Source organism: Falco cherrug, chromosome 5 (assembly GCF_023634085.1).
Source record: "Falco cherrug isolate bFalChe1 chromosome 5, bFalChe1.pri, whole genome shotgun sequence".
NCBI lineage: Eukaryota > Metazoa > Chordata > Aves > Falconiformes > Falconidae > Falco > Falco cherrug.
Window position 1 is genome coordinate 29,775,896 of NC_073701.1, and position 17,250 is coordinate 29,793,145.

Consider the following 17,250-nt stretch of genomic DNA (forward strand, 5'->3'; position numbering starts at 1 on the left):
CACGGTCTTTAGGAGGAACTGGGAGGAGTTTGAGATGTCTGAAGCACCAATTGCTACTGCAGCTTTGGAAGTGCTTCAATGAGCAAAGTAACACTGCCAAACCCAGCAAGCAGCCACCAAGGGTGGGGTGAGAGCCCCAGCGCTGCATTTCCATTTGAATGGCAACACAAAGCAGATGAGAAAGGTGGCAGGTAACCCAGGTGGAATCAAAAATAAAGGGAAAGCTTGAGAGTACGTGTTTTGGATAGTCTTTTCTTGCTTCTGCAGAAAGAGGCATGAGGGCATGGAGCTGAGGATTTGCTTTAATGTTCATTTCTGAGAGCATGTGAGAAGACACAATGCTGCTGGTGAGGCTTTAGCGCTACCTACGTGCTGTAAGGATTCAAGAGGAGAGGTGCTAGGCAGCTCAGGAAGCCTCTTGCTGCTGCATCTTAAGCTGGAAATCAGGCTTCATGTCTTATTTTTCATTCCTAAAACTTGTTCTCAATTCTATAGTCAAGAACTTTGTATTTTTCTAGAAGATACCCTTCTATAGGCCTTTGTCACTGGAAATGGCCAACAGACACTTGGTGATTTTAGGCTGGCTCTTCCCTATCTTAAAGCAGTGTATCTTAAAGCAACACCTTCTGCCATGACCTGCCTCCTGGGACGAGTGGGACTCGGGATCTTCAGGATCCTGTTTCCCCAGAAGCAAGGGCTGGCTCTGGCCTGGTGCCATGCCTCGGAGAGACATCTCACTTGGCAGGTGCAGGCTGGACTGCAGGCAGCAAAAAAGATTTTGCATGAGGACTACTTTAAGCATTTTTTTTTTTATTTGGTCCAAATTCTGAGGATAAAGCCAAGAAATTTTACTTCATCAACTTTGTCCCTGTTTTGCTGCCTGACATTGTGGGGAGGTTTTAGTTTGGTGCTTTACAGGTATTCCAGCATGTTGTTGTGGAAGTAGTAAAACATGAGACAGGCTTTCTTTAAGCCAGTTACTGATAGGTGCCTGTTAATCCTTCCCACCCCTTTTTTCCTTCCATTGATCTGTATTTTGAGTGCTGTCCTGTCTGTAACCTTTCCTTTCTTGATATGGTTGTTAGCAAGGTTGTTGTGGGGCAACCCTAATGTGAGGTGGTATTCTTGCATTTCTTCTCCCCCTCCCAGGCTGAGCGTCTCACACAGGCTTTGGTTCTGTTAGGAGACAAGCAGCTCCTAAAGGTGACCAACAAGAGGTCAAAACCTGAGGCAGATTCTTTGATCTATCAGCAGCTTTTGATCCATTTGCTCAAGAAACACTATTGACCTGTTAGTGAATCCTAGCTATGGCTATGGTGTGAATATCTCTTTTGGCAATTCGGAAAGGGGGTGGATGGGAGTCACTGGGAACGATTCTGGCTTCTTTGACTCACCGCCTCATATCCTATTGCTAGCCAAAGTCTGCATTTCAGGGGGGAGCCAATGTGGGCTGTGTAGCTATGCATACACAGATAACACAGATCTGTATTGGCAACGAAGCAGATCTGCACGCCATCCCTCTGACATGGACTTTGTCACATTCACACCTGCCCATGAGGCGTTTGATTTGGATTGCAATTTCTCAGAAACTGCAGCCGGTTGGATCTCAGACCATGACTCAGCAGCACTAGTTATGAGGAATGTGGTCTCTGCAGCCTTTGCTGCTTCCAAATTGATTTCAGGTGCACGTCACACTCTGTCAGCTACACAAAATTTTCTCTTGATTTTTTTCATTTCTGGCTGCTGAGCACCACCAGACCATGACCAATACGATAAGTGGAATTCTCTTATTCACCGATGTGTACTTGCATTATGATTCCCAAAACAGAGGTGGTAGAGGAGGGTCTGTGTCTCTCTCATCAGCTACTTTCAGGAAAAGTTAGTATCTCATCTTAAACTCTCACTGAAGATGGGATCGTGCTGGACGTTGTATGGAAGCAACTGAGGTGCAGGCATATGTTCCGTTCTGCTGACTTGGCTGTGGTGATGCTAACCACAGCCAGCAAAGAGGAGTGAGCAACTGGGAACAGTAACATCTCAAACTGAAGCAGAAAGATTGGCCAGATCTCTCCTGTCAGCACTTGGATTCCCTTGGTGTTCATTGAGGAATTAAAAGTTAGCTGGGGGTGGTGGCAAAAAATAGGTTTGCCTGCCTAGAAAACACTAAAGCCAATACTGAAAAGCAGAGGTGGATCTGAAGGCAGTTATTTCTCTTAAGGATTTATATGGGGATTAAAACACACATCATCCTTGCAGTGCATAGGCAATTTTATAATCACTGCTGGTATTTCACCTCAGGGTACTCTGTGGGGTGAAAAATTAATTTCCCACCTTTTTCTAAGGAATAGAGGCCTGGGATTTGTTGTCAGTCATAAAGGAGAGTTTGTGGCCAAAATTCTGGACCTCAAAATAGATTGAACAGTCTGATATAGGTGAGGGTGTACCACCACATCTCCAGGAATCATGCAGAGAAATGCCACAAGATGGTACATGGCCAATCGACAGGAAAAGATACTACAAGGCTGTGCAAAGCAGAAGATAAACTGCTGTGCAAAGCAGTGGCTGCAAAATTAAAATATACATACAATGTGGTGCTTCCTTTCACCTCCCACATCTCTACTTGTCACAGAAAGGAATCTCTTAATGAAAAAAACACTAAATCTTGAATAGGGGGCAATGTAGACAGTTGTGGGTTTTTTTGCAGGAGGTTAAAGTGGCATCTTTGCACACCACCCACCCCAGCAAACCTGCCAGCAGTTGAAAGATATAAATAGGGCCATTTAGGGAGAAAAGCATATTTAAGTTCCTTTGAAATGTGCTTGGCTAAAGGAATATTTTGAAGAGAGGGAGTGGAAAAACAAATGGAAAATATTTTCTTTGAAAGGGGAAAAAAAATCAACAAACTGTCCTTCCTAAATAGAGATACTTGGCTGGTCTGTACTTTATTCAGCTGAAGGTCAGACCTTGCAAACAACTACTAAATTAGGTCCAGCTACTTTGATGCTAAAAGCATGGAAGTGCCAATAATTAAGTTGCATCAGATGTAGGAAATGACCAATGTGTCTGCCATGCTTATGATAGCAGAGCTCACTGTGCTGCCATTTGACCAACCCCTTTTTCTTTAGGTAAGAAAAAGGAATTTTCTTCTAAGGAAAATTAGCTGGTTTTACACCTTTGTTTTGTTTTCTGAACTGCTAATCCCCTGAAGGTATAGACCCTATTTGAAAGAGCAAATCAAAACTCCCATAATTTGGTGTTGTATTATTTGTTGATGTATGGTTTGATTTAGTGGCTACTTATTATATCAGGTTACCATATAATTATCTTAATTATTGACTCCAGAAGTAAGTAGAGGCATTACAAGAGAGACAGGAAGGCCCAATGGAAAAGAGCATGGCTCAGAGAATTGAACACATCACAGTGTGCTCTTCGCTCCACCACTCATGTACTCTGAGCCTGAACTCTTTCCTCAGCCAGCCTGGCTACGAAATCAGGAGGGATCACAGGGACAAGACTCAGATGCTGACCCAGGACTCAAAGACATGCAGGAGAGCGGTATAAAAAGGACAGAGAAAAGTTCTGAAAGAGAGATGTAAAATTAGCAGGAAAAAAATGAATACACGCCAACCACAGTGTGCATTTGCATCGAAGTGTGGAGCACCTGTATGGTCGCAGAGGAGCAGAGGAGCATACTTTTGCCACAAAGGCCTGAAATGTGAGTCTGATCACAGTTCATTTCCAGCCTCTGCTACTGATTTCCCTTGTGAAATCAGGTAGCCCTCAGATCCCTTTCTACAAAACAAGGATGACAAAAATCATCCTCCTGTCTTTGGTTTTAGTTGTTCAAATTATTGGAGCCATTTGCGGCTTTTACTCTCCTAGTCCTTCATTTGATAACCATCGACCTAAGCCAAAGGTTTGAGTTAGTAGGCACTACCGCAATATAAGAGCATCATTGAAAGGCTGTCAGTGCAGTCTATACTTTATGTATTGATAATATTTGACATAAACTGACAAAATATTTAATCTATTGACAAGCTGAGTTGCATCTTTCTCCCTAAGAAAGGAGCAGACGCACTGGTTCTGCTCAGCCTGTGCAAATCGCTTTCTCTGGTCTTGCTTCTCTTTCCTATGCCAAAAAATGGGGATAATAGAATGTATCTATTTCCTTCCCAGAAAAGATCGGTTAATGTGAAGTGGTGCATGGTGGCTTAGTGCTGAATAAGTGGGATACCCTAATCCAGCAAGGTATCCTCGTTCTATTGTATGCCTTTTCTGCATACCATCTGGAGTTGTTCTTTGCTTAGTATTTTCAGTATGTACCATATGTTTTTGCATGAAAATTCAATAAAATATGCATTATACATGAAAAGTGCTGTAGTAAATAAAAGAAGGATGGAATCCAGTCCCCTTTGTGAACGGCAGGGGCCCCAAATCTTCATAAAAGGTTTAGTCTAGTCTGACGTCTGTGCTTTTCTCCAATTTACTCTGTGTCAGTCTTTAGGAGATGCTCCAATTTAAAACAAAACTCTGCTTTCCTGATGAGGTTATTAGATGTACTTTGGCTGCCCTCTGCTGAGAGCACTGAATAAGACAGGGAAAACGTCCTCTTCCCAAGGAAGAGAATAGGGAGAAATTTTCCGTTTGTTCATGCACTAGAGTTGTGTCACTGCTGCTGGTGGTCGTCTGCGGTTCTGTGTCTCTCACTGTCTGTTTGCTGCCTGTCAGAGGGCAAAGTCTTCTGAGCTACAGACCTGTTTGGGCTTGGTGCTCACCACTCGTTGTCAAGGGCTGGGTGGTTTTGTAGACTTAGGAAATGCGGGCACAGGCATTGCCTGCCATGCAAAATTAAGCAGCATTACAGCAGGGGGTGGCCACGGGAGGAAACAGGCTTCTCTCCCCAGGCACTGTTGCAGTCCTGCCGGGTGGGATTTGAGCTGTACCTCAACTCTCTGCTCGGCAGAGCAATTCACCGCTGCGTGCTGTTCCTCATCAGGATGTTGGTTTCTCCCAGTGCCACCTCCCACCCCTCCACAAGCATCACAGCATTAGCACTTTGCTTTATTTCTGTAACTGGGAAAGGGCAAAGGGTTTGCTGCAACATCAACAAGTATAACTGTTTATTGTGAACAAAGTGCTCCTGCTCTGCTCTGCTCTTGTCTTTCAGAACAAACAAAGGTCCCGTGCAGATTTTAGAGCATAAAGCAATAGCTCTGTTGTAGCTATTAATGCTCTCTGTAATGCCGTTTTTAATACTGCCTAGCAAGTTGATTTATTATTGTATCTTCAGCTGGGCTGTGCACCAAAGCGTTCTGATGATGAAGGGAATGTTATACACACATTTAATTACTGCCCACATTTTTGTATAATTTTATCATTTACTGTTTTAGATGAGACATTGAGTTCTTCTACAGGAAAAATGCCCAGTAAAAAATAGATGATTTAAAAGCTAATCTGAGATGAGTTTGGCACTTAAATGTGAGAAAATGTAATTGTTCCTTTCGTGCTGCCTTTTCAGATGGTCCCTGATTACCAAAATGTACAAGGACTCCCTTATCTGGACATGGTGATTGCAGAGACATTACGCATGTACCCACCTGCATTCAGGTATCTACCACCACCACCACCACCACCACCACCACCACCACCCCCTTATTCCACAGGGTAGATCCCTAGCTCTATAAAATGGAAATCTGCTGTTGGAAGACCAATGTGCCCTTGGTCTCTCTGCCAACATCAATACCACTTATGCATTTGAAAGCTAGAATGTGGCCTATTGAAGAAAAACTGGCTAATACTGGTATTTCTGAAGGATTTTTTTACAGTGGATTGGCCAAGATTGCTTGCTTACCATTCTTTACATCCCCCGAGGTTAGAGGATGGAGCCATTTTGCAGCAGGACTGGCCTTAGAAAGCCAGAGGCTGCTGCTTCCATATGCCTCAGTCTTTGGGGATACAGAGAAAAGACTTACCCTAGCCAGTTGGTCATTAAAGCCCTGATCTGTAGAAGGGTTGCACATTCAGAAAGCTGTATTTCACATGTATGTTTGTTTAACTTGGACCCCTGCCGCTTTGCACTTTGTGCTGTGTTATAATAGCTAAGCTAATGGCTACATCTTTAAATTTGAAAATTTTGCCCCAATTCACACAAGACTGATTTTACTAAGTTGTATTGATGAACTGAAAACAAGGGGAAAATAAATTAGAAAACTCTTTGATGTCAAATTTCCAAGTTATCATGAGCATAAGAGCTGATGTTAAGAATGGAACTTTTCAAAGTGGTCAGCCAGTTGCACTGCTTCTCGTGAAGCTGGGGGTAAATTCACATGGCTGGAAAGGAGCCAAAGCTGAGTTTGCTGTGAGAGCCTTTGAAAAATTTACCCTACAGTTCCAAGCACCTTAAAATAATAGAGCTTAAAATCATATTCTCTTCCATATGTTCACAAAGATTGGAAGTCAAGATTTTGTCCATGGACATCTGCAGGATTGTTCAGAGAGTAAATGTCGAAGATACTTGCTCCTGGATGAGATGACTGGGCTTTACTATGTTATACATGGTATGCAAGTGGAAATTGTTTCGCCACTTAAAAGCATCAGGGATCTTTGTGTTTCAGCTGAAACACTGGGAAACAATCAGTGTTTGTCAGATTGGAAATAAAACGGGAATGGAGCAAAACTTGTTCCAAAGTTTCCGTTGGCATTGTCAGTGGTGTTTATTGATCTGGCTTTTACTCGGATGGATATGAAATGGATAGGACAGCCCAGTGCCTCGGAAAGATTCTAATTGCCTATGACAAGGATAATGCTGAGTTAGGGGAAAATTCAGTAGCAGCCAAGCTTGTTATAAAATGAGTTGGGTTTTTTTAATAGATGTACTTACTAGCCAGACAACTTTCTTCCCGAGAACTCATGTTTCCACTATCGCCAAATTCATATAAGGATGAGAAGAGTGGCTTGTCAATGTGTTTTTTAGCATGCCAGTGTCTTGTTCCAGGTTCGGAGCCTCTGTTATTTATTTGTCTATGAGAAGGAGAGAGATGGGTGACAGCAAGGAAAGAATGTGTTCCTGTAATGGTACCAGACTGACAGACCTGAAACTGAAATCTTTGTTCAACTTTGTAGGCACAGCGCAGGGAGTAGCAAAGGGACCTCCTTGCACGTTGTCTTGCCCCTGTGCTCCCAGCTGGTGCCAGGGCATAGCCCCTAGGCTAATAGCACAGCACCTGCCTGGGTCTGGGATGCTTTGGGATCTGCAGCAACCACCAAAGCACCAAAAGATCTGGATCAGGATCTGCCCCCACACATGTACACTGACACACCACTTTTTTTACAAGATCTACCGACCCAAGCTCAGCTTTGGCAGGCAGCTTTTCTCAGTCTTCTTGTCACAATTATGTTCCTAAGGACAGTCCTTGGCACCTATCACCACAGGGTGGGAGGAAACTGGAGAGTTTTGTTGCTAACATCATGCCTATCTTTGATGAGTGTATGTGAAATGCAGGTTTCCAAGGCTTGTAAATTGGTTATATTTTTCTAGCAGCAGCTGAACACTTAGCCCTAACATTAAAACCATCCCTTACTAAATTTCAGGTGCTGTCCCAACATGGGGGAGCTTCTCAAATAAACAAACTCAAAACTATATTTGTTATCATTTTTTCCTAAAAGCAAATGAGCATGTTCTTTCTGCCTTTTATTAGAGGTAACTGAGAATTTAATCTGCAGTTCTTGTAAAAAATGAGTCTAAAACCAACATTAGCAGCAAAATTACAATTTAACAGTTAACATTTTGGAAAACTGTAAGCAATGAAGTGCTTTACTGTGAAAAGGACAGAAGCTGACCAGCTGGGTTGGAGCTGTGTGCTTCTAGATGGAGGTGATTGTAACCTGGGAAGACATTAGCATCAGCAACAGTTGCTGTACTTATCTACTGGGGAAGTCTTACTCCTGAAATTGCAGGGACAGTCCAGCTGAAGAGGTTGACTTTTATGGTTCCCTCCTGCTGTGTTTTTACCTTTATTAATCATCTGGGATACATGACACTGTTTCAGGTTCACTCGGGAGGCAGCTAAAGACTGCATAGTGCTGGGGCAGCGTATTCCAGCTGGGGCTGTCATTGAAACCGCGGTTGGACATCTCCACCACAACCCTGAGTTCTGGCCAGAGCCTGAGAAGTTCATTCCCGAGAGGTATGTGGAGTGATGCTTTTAGTTCTTAGGTTGAAGTCTTTATTTGGGCCTGTTTAGATCGAAGGCCTGCCTTAAATGCTGTTTCACGCGTTAGGGTGGACACAGGACTCCAGCCTGTCCAGTGGAGATGCCAGGTCCTGCTGCTCCTTCACAGCCACAGTCACCCCCTCTTCACCCGAAACACTATTTCCAGCAAGAGGAGCACAGTTTAATTTGGAACATAAAAATATGTGATGTCTACCAAATCAGACAAGAGGTGATAGTAATGCATCCCTCAGAGAGTGCAAAGTTTGGTCAAAGTTGAAATGTGGTGCAGGTTTTCAGACCTGTTTCCAAATTAGGTGCTGCAAGTAGTGTGGCCTTTGGATGCAGAAACTGAAGTGAGACAGTATATTCACCGGGACGAGGTACCCAGGAAACTCGTCCAGCTCCTGGCTGGTTTAGAGCAGCCTTTCACTTGAGATCTTGTAATGGTGTGGATACACAGTGAGTGGGGAACCTACCCCATCTCCCACTGGGAATTTGCTCTCTGTCCATAAGTTAGGATCCTGGGTTCTTAGCTCTGCTTAGCAAGACATACTTTCACATGGAGCCGAAAGCTGAATTCCCTTCAGCCGGGGGAGGTGCGGGGCACTGTCAAATTGTGGGTTTGTACCCTGCCCTACCTTAGAGATGCTGAGTTGAGCTTACAGGGGGAATTTCAGTTGATGTGGTGTTTTGTGGAAGAACAAATTAGTTTTGTGGGCAGCTATACTTTAGGCTGTTCTGTGGGCAGCTGCATTTTAAGCTACCACTGTGTTGAAAAGTCTAGAAGAAAAAAACCCTGCATGCTCCACAAACAACTGGGTGTGAGGCAGGCAGCCCAGAACCATCTTTGCCAGTAAGACAACACATGTACGGTGTAGGTGGGTTTGCCCAGTGCTCCTTCTGGAGCAAATATTGGCATATGCTCTATCAGACACCTTAGGCCATGACAAAGAACAATGCCAATGTTAGAAAAGCCCAGAGCTTTTGTTGGGGAGGAATCTTAGCAACAACTGGAAGTCTGGAGTGGTGTTTAGCAATGCTTATTTAAAAATGCTGTCTTAATTGTTTGTTCACCACTTTAACTGTAGTATGAAAGCACATTACAGGGTAAAATGGATAGTGGGGGCTTCAGTCCCCTTGACTCATACGGTGCTGTTTGTTATGAATTGGAGATGAATTCTCTTTTGAAATCTCCCGGAGGAATGAAGCATGATTACTAACACTCTCCCCCACTTGTATCAGTTGGTAGTGTTAGTAAGAATTATAAAATAACAGCTTAACAAAAAATAAGTTTTCAGCTACAGGCTTTTCCCCCCTAATATTTTGTTTTGAAATCTGCCTCAGGAATAATACAAGGGAGACTAAATTTACCAGTATGATAAATGGGGGTAAGCAAGGCAAGCATTGCATTAACCTGTTTGCATGGAATATGCAACAGCGCTCAGTCCATGAGTTAATGGTCCTTCAGTTGCAAATTACGGGCTTCTATAGTACTGCGGCAGTAGCCCAATCTTATTTAGGATATCTGAGCATGAGGGTGGGGTTAGCAGAAATACACAATACTATTTTTTTCCAAACCTCAAAATACCCTGTATTACCTCTCTCATCTCTTTCTACCCTGCGTGAGTTTGCTGGGCCTTTGTAGTCTAAAGTTCTTGCAAATTGTATCCAAACAGGCGATTTTCAGGGATGACCCTATACATGAAGGACAGGACCTTAATCCACATATAGAACTGGAAAAGTAGTTCTGTACTACCAGAACAGCTCCAAATACCTTATGACACAGGAGGTCTATGTAGATTTACAGGGTAATGCCATCACTGAAAAGGTTTCTTTTTTTTTAAGGAACCACTCTGATCAGTGACTCAGCACAGGCCAGATGAGCTTCACCTTGTTGATTATGCATTGGCCCTAATAACTTGTGCTGACTCAAACTCTGTACTCTTGTCGGTACATATTCTGTCCAGTATACATCCATCTTTGCATATGCTGGCAAACAGATTTTGCTTTTTTCCTTTGGACTGCTGTTCAAATAGAAATTTTGTTTCCTTCCTTGGGGGTGGGGGTGCGGGAAGAAAGAAAAAACCCTCATTTCTAATGGGTTGGGCAAGTATTTTAAAGCTGGGTAGTTGATGCAGATCTGCATAACAGACTGTCACATTAATCAGTCGTTTCAATTGGACTGAGGTACTTCAGCTCTAAGAACAGAACTGTCTGCCATTTCAAGGTTTCCCAACTGGGAACCTGGTCTCTTTGTGCCAAGAGCAGAAAGAAAGGCTTTACTGAATTGTAATAACAGTTTACTGTGGCCTGTCCAGTCCCATGAGATTTCATCTCCCCTTGCAAGCTTCAAAGAGAAGTTCCCGTTGATCTGCATCTGTGATGCACAGCAAAGAAGCGGTGTTGCTGCTTCTAGCTAGTTCACATTGCAGCCCATTAGTTTCCTCTTAGGTGTAACCTCTCCCTCATACGTGCAAATGTCTATGTGGCTAGCTTGTCTGCACCTGAAGTTATCATTCTTCTAGGCATCTTCATGAACTTAAAGCAATTCACTGAAGACAGATTGGAATTAATACTAATGTCTCCGTCCCCTCCTGGCATCACCAACTGACAAAGGCTGATGGCCATAAGTCAATTATCTGTTTACTTAAGGTTGTCAGCCCCATCAGGACATAATCTGCCAATAGTCCCTTTGATGTGTCCATTAACAATTGAAACAATCACCTTTTGATATGTAAATGAAAAACGCGGAATCAGGAGTAAAAAACATTTATTGGACTGTTTTCCATCTCTGCACCTTCTAGGTTTACAGAGGAGGCCAAGAAGGAACGACATCCCTTTGCATACTTGCCTTTTGGGGCAGGACCCCGTGGCTGCATTGGCATGAAAATGGGTTTGCTGGAGACAAAAATGACTCTGCTGAGGATTTTGCAGAAGTTTAAATTTAAGACCTGCCCAGAGACTGAGGTTTGTACGCGTAGAGGCTTAAAGGCCACACTTACCAACTTCAGGCAGTTGACAGCATGTCCTAGACAGGATGACTGACTTGCCTTTGTGAATTTCTCTTTGTTTGAGACAACTGCTAGAGCCACTTCCATAATAACGAGGGACAAGAGGCCTGGACTGCATGTTTTAATCAAAATGTGATCTAACCTTTATGCTTTTTCCAACAAAACAAAGTTACACAGCCCTGCCTTAGTGAAGAGCAGTCTAGCAACACTGCAGTCGAAATACCTTGATTTATACAGGGTAAGAACAGGTGTACATCTTTCCTGGGATCTCAGCACTTTTAGTATATGCCTATTGCTATATAAATTGCACCTAGCACTTACTCAGCAACTCTAGAGTTTACAGAGTTAATTTTTTTCTGTTCAGATCTACAGTATAGCTGGGCAACCACTGCCTCAGCCTCTGGCTGTAAATTCTGTTTAATATTATACTACCACAGCTGACTGTAAAACAAGTACTTTACAGCTTCCTCAGTAATCCTGGTATGAATTGATCCCCCAGCAAAAAACGTCTGTCTGTATGTGGGGGTGTTATACACACATAAGCAAATACATACAATTGTACATAAGATGCTCTTTTTTTTCTTTTAGATTCCTTTGCAGCTGAAATCAAAAGCCACACTTGGACCGAAAAATGGAGTCTACATTATGCTAGAATCTCGCTAAATGAAAATGTACATCCTGAAGCCTCCTGGGATGGGACCCTTTGTTCAGTGACTCACTGGGTATAATCATTTTTCAAAACCCCAAAGACAGGTAGGAGCCTGTCTCATTGATGGTAGATGTAGTAGATGCTGCCTCACTGCCCTCTTGTGGGAAAGCCTCCAGTCACTTTTATCAATGAGACATGGGCTCCACGGTCTTTTTGGTGGTTTTCAAATTGCTGTGAATAGTATCTGTGGAGAAGCATCCCACTTTCACTTGCTTTTCTACATTATGCTTTCTTTCACTCATCTTTGAGAATGCTTTCTTCATGCTCAAGTTCAATAAATGGAGCAGATGTTAAGCATACACACACTCTAAAATATATGTTAATTAAAATTGTTTCTCTCACATATCCTTTTCATGCACTTGTAAGTCCATGCTCTAGAAAAAGTCCAAGAGACACCACAGTTATAGCAGAAGACTTGGGATCCAGCGCACTGGATTTTATCACGAACTCCGCTAAACACCAAAGCTGAGTTTCCTGCACAATGCTTAATCTCTCCCTGTGTCTGTAAAGCAGAAGGGGTTGCACCTTCTTCGTGCTTTTAAAATGATTTCAAATACACTTAGATCAACAATTTGCACTTGGCACATTGCATTGACATGACTGAAAAGGAATGAAGAGTTCCCCTGCTTACCAGTTAAGTTCCAGTAATAAGACCAAAGAAATGAGGTGACAGCCATTTTGCTGGCTGCTGAGCTGCGGTTGGAAGGGTGGAGAAAAAGAAGATACAAATTTAAAGAAAGCAAGAGGACTGGAGGAAATTTAAGGGTAATCAGAAGGTGCTGGTACAACATCTGCTTCAGGTTGAGACCTTTTCCTTTCCAGCCATTGCAGTTGGCACCATCTTTGCTGGGTCATTGACTCAAGGAAATTGAGTGCTGCACGCACTAGAGCCAACGGCAAAGGAGTGGGTCCAGGATCATCAGTCTCAGCAGCTCTCTTGATTCCTTATGTGACCCTGGCGCAGGTCACATCCCACGTGCCTCACTCCACTTGGGAGGGAACTTGTCCGATTGCCAGCTGCAGCAGCATCATGGATCCATTCAAGCTGCATGACTGTGCACATGCATCTTCACAGCCAAGGTGGCTGTATGCTTCCACTCTTCACATTCCCTCCGTGCTCTTAGTGGAGCATCGGACAGCAGTGATCAATTGACCAGAAAAAATCAACCACCTTTCCTTCATTGGGCACCACAAACTGGTTGGTTGTACAACTGTGCTGGTTTTGGCTGGAATAATTTTCTTCTCAGCAGCTAGTATGGGGCTATATTTTTTGGATTTGTATTTTGTTACTGCTGAGCAGGGCTTACACAGAGTCATGGCCTTTTCTGCTTCTCACCCCACCCCACCAGCAAGTGGGCTGAGAGTGCACAAGAAGTTATGAGGGGACACAGCCAGGACAGCTGACCCTAACTGACCAAAAGGATATTCCATACCCTATGACACCATGCTCAGCATATACAGCTGGGAGAAAGAGAAGGAAGGGGGAATGTTCGGAGTTATGGCATTTGTTTTCCAAGTAACCATTACGTATGATGGAGCCCTGCTTTTCTAGCGATGGCTGAACACCTGCCTGCTAATGGGAAGCAGTGAATGAATTCCTTGTTTTGCTTTGCTTGTGTGTGCAGCTTTTGCTTTACCCATTAAACTGTCTTTATCTCAATCCACGAGTTTTCTTAGTTCTACTTTTCCAATTCTTTCCCCCATCCCACTGGCAGTGGGGATTCAGCAAGTGGCTGCGTGGTGCTTAGTTGCTGGCTGGGATTAAATCACAACAACAAAACCATGAGAGGAGATGGTCTCAGTCTCAGGATCCTTTTTTTTTCTTAAAAAAAATAAAGAGATCTATAAATATATATATTTTATAAATAGCAATTTTTTTATGGCACTATGAAAATAAGGAAGCACATTTTTGTTCTTTGCAAGTGTTGACCTTCTGCCTGCTGACATATTCTGTTCAAGGTTTCCTTAGGTACAGCGTCTTTTTTGGTGGCATGCACAGAGAAGTGTCATTGGCAGCAGGAGGAAGAGACTGACTGCTCAGCTTCACTGCAAGGATTGCTGGAAGGAACCATCTGCTCACTGATCCCTAGCTAGTTCTCCAGTTTCTCTCCAGCAAGCACCTTTTTCTGTCTTCATCCCACATGCTGCCTTAACACTGATCAAATTACTGTATCTTGCTCCTACCTGAAGGTTTTGTCTTTCACTTTTGTGGGACTTTTTTTTTTTTTTTTTTTCAAACCAGAACTGTACAGGTAGTAGTAGTGAAGTACTGATCAGGCAGTCTTGGAATTCCTTCTGTTTCCACGGAGCACCTCTGGCGTACTAAACAGAAGTGCCCTGTTACAAACACACTGATTATATGAATTACTGATGGAGTGATTGATATTTATTCGAAAAGCAACACACTGTATATACCCTAGTTTCTACATGTTATCCATCATTTTTGCATCTTGAAAATAGGATGCTGGCAGCTGATTTACTGTACAGCTTATACATACAAGTGGCAAAAAGTTGGATGGGCCCTGCCTAAAAACTTCTCACCTACCTGAATGAGCAGGAAGCTCATTCCAGTCTGAAGTCAGCTGTCAAAGGCTTGTTTGTCCCTTCAAAATTCTTTTATTGTTTTTCTTCCTTACATGAATTAGCAAGTTGTTGTGTAATTTATTTTTGAGGAAATACTCCAAGCCTAAATCAGGCTTTGACCTTTCTTCCATGTGCTTTTGTACGGACTGTTCTACAGCTTCTCTCGATGCTGTTTATATCCTCAATATTTATCCAAGAAAGTGCCACTGATGTGTAGAGTAGTTGAACGAGTCATATTCCTGTGCCTGAACAGAGCATAATCATAGAATCATAGAATGGTTTGGGCTGGAAGGGACCTTAAAGATCATCTAGTTCCAGCACCCCTGCCACAGGCAGGGACACCTTCCACTAGACTAGGTTGCTCAAAGCCCCATCCAGCAAGACCAGGGATGGGTCGTCCACAACTTCTCTGGGCAACCTGGTCCAGTGCCTCACCACCCTCACAGTAAAGGATTTCTTCCTGATATCTAATCTACCCCCTTCCAGCTGAAAGCCATTTCTCTTTGTCCTATCACTACATGCCCTTGTACAAAGTCCCTCTCCAGCTTTCTTGTAGGCCCCCTTTAGGTACTGGAAGGCTGCCGTAAGATCTCCCCAGAGCCTTCTCTTCTCCAGGCTGAACAACCTCAACTGTCTCAGCCTGTCTTCATAAGAGAGAGGTGCTCCAGCCCTCTGATCATCTTCGTGGCTCTCCTCTGGACTCACTCCCACAGGTCCGTGTCCTTCTGTTGGGGGCCCCAGACCTGAATGCAGTACTCCAGGTAGGGTCTCATGAGAATAGAGAAGAGGGGGAGAATCATCTCCCTCAACCTGCTGGCCACGCTTGTTTTGATGAAGCCCAGGATACAGTTGGCTTTCTGGGATGCAAACGCACATTACTGGGTCATGCTGAGCTTTTCACCCACCAAAACCCCTAAGTCCTTCTCCTCAGTGTCAATCCATTCTCTGCCCAGCCTGTAATTGTGTTTGGGATTGCCCTGACCCATGTGTACAACCTTGCACTTGGTCTTGTTGAACTTCATGAAGTTCATATGGGCCCACCTCTGAAGCCTGTCGAGGTCCCTCTGGATAGCATCCCTTCCCTCCAACGTGTTGACCCAACCGCACAGCTTGGTGTAATCAGCAAACTTGCTGAGGGTGCATTTGATCCCACTGTCCCTGTTACCAACAAAGCCATTAAGCAGTGCTGGTCCCAATACCAATCCCTGAGAGAAAAAATGAGACCACTCATCACTGGTCTCCACTTGGATACTGAGCTGTTGACAGCAGCTCTTTGAGTGTGGTCATCCAGTCAATTCCTTATCCACCAAATGTTCCAGCTGTTAAATCCATGTCTCTCCAGTTTAGAGACAAGGATGTTGTGTGGGAAGTGTCAAATGCTTTGCAGAAGTCTGGGTAGATGCCATCAGCTGACCTTCCCTTATCCATCAATTCTGTAACCCCATCATAGAAGGCCACCAAATTTGTCAGGCTTGATTTGCTGTTAGTGAAGCTATATTGCCTGTCACCAATCACCTCCTTATCTTCCCTGTGCCTTCGCATAGTTTCCAGGAGGATCTGCTCCATGATCTTGCTGGGCACAGAGGTGAAGCTGACTGGTTGTAGTTCCCCAGGTCTTAAAAATGGGGGTTATGTTTCCCCTTTTGGAGTCAGTGGGAACTTCACCAGACTGCCACAGCTTCTCAAACATGATGGACAGTGGCTTAGCAATTTCATCTGCCAGTACCCTCAGGACCCAGGGATGCATCTCATCAGGTCCTATGAAGCTGTGCACCTTCAGATTCCTCGAATGGTCTCAAACCTGATCTTCTCCTACCATGGGTGGTTTTTCATTCTCCCAGTCCTTGCCTTTGCCTTCTGCAACTTGGGTGGTATGGCTTCACTTGGTGAAGACTGAGGCAAAAAAGTTGTTGAGTACCTCAGGCCTTTTCCATATCCTGAGTAACCAGGTCTCCTGTTTCCTTCTGGAGAGGGCCCACATTTTCCCTAGTCTTTCTGTTATCACCGACGTACCTATAGAAGCTTTTCCTGTTGCCCTTGATGTCCCAGGCCAGATTTAATTCTACCAGGACTTTAGGTTTCCCAACCTGATCCCTGGCTACTCACACAACTTCCCTGTATCCCTCTGTAGTGGGTTTGCACGGTAAGGTTTTGGTAGCAGGGGGCACTACAGGGGTGGCTTCTGTGAGAAGCTGACTGAAGCTTCCCCTATGTCCAGTGGAGCCAATGCCAGCCGGCTCCAAGATGGACCTGCTGCTGGCCAAGGCTGAGCTAATCAGTGACAGTGGTAGCACCTCTGTAATAGCATATTAAGAAGGGGGGAGGGGGGGTCCTAACCAAAACCATTTTACCAGCAGAAGAGAGGAGTGAGACTGTGTGAGAGCAACCATGCTGCAGACACCAAGGTCAGTGAAGAAAAAGGGCAGGAGGTGCTCCAGGCGCTGGAGCAGAGATTCCCCTGCAACCCGTGGTGAAGCTCGTGGTGAGGCAGCTGTGCCCCTGCAGCCCATGGAGGACCCTGCACCAGAGCAGGTGGATGCCCAAAGGAGGCTGTGACCCCATGGGAAGCCCACACTGGAGCAGGGTCCTGGCAGGACCTGTGGCCCCGTGGAGAGAGAAGCCCAGGTTAGAGCAGGTTTGCTGGCAGGACTTGTGACCCCACGGGGGACCCACGCTGGAGCAGTGTGTGGAGAACTGCAGCCTGTAGTAAGGACTCACGCTGGAGAAGTTCATG

The 17,250-nt window shown here is 44.3% G+C and overlaps 1 protein-coding gene across 3 annotated transcripts in view; it reads left to right on the forward strand.

Moving 5' to 3' along the window:
- The window catches only part of TBXAS1 (thromboxane A synthase 1), a 230,903-nt gene extending 217,310 nt beyond the window's left edge, over positions 1–13,593 (forward strand). For all 3 annotated transcript variants that reach the window (XM_027799407.2, XM_005435041.3, XM_055712869.1), the window contains 4 exons: positions 5,519–5,607; positions 8,049–8,186; positions 11,018–11,180; positions 11,813–13,593. In XM_027799407.2, coding sequence (XP_027655208.1) covers positions 5,519–5,607; positions 8,049–8,186; positions 11,018–11,180; positions 11,813–11,887 — 465 coding nt within the window. In that variant the 3' untranslated portion in view covers positions 11,888–13,593. The remainder of the gene's footprint in view (positions 1–5,518; positions 5,608–8,048; positions 8,187–11,017; positions 11,181–11,812) is intronic.
- The last annotated feature ends 3,657 nt before the right edge of the window (positions 13,594–17,250 follow it).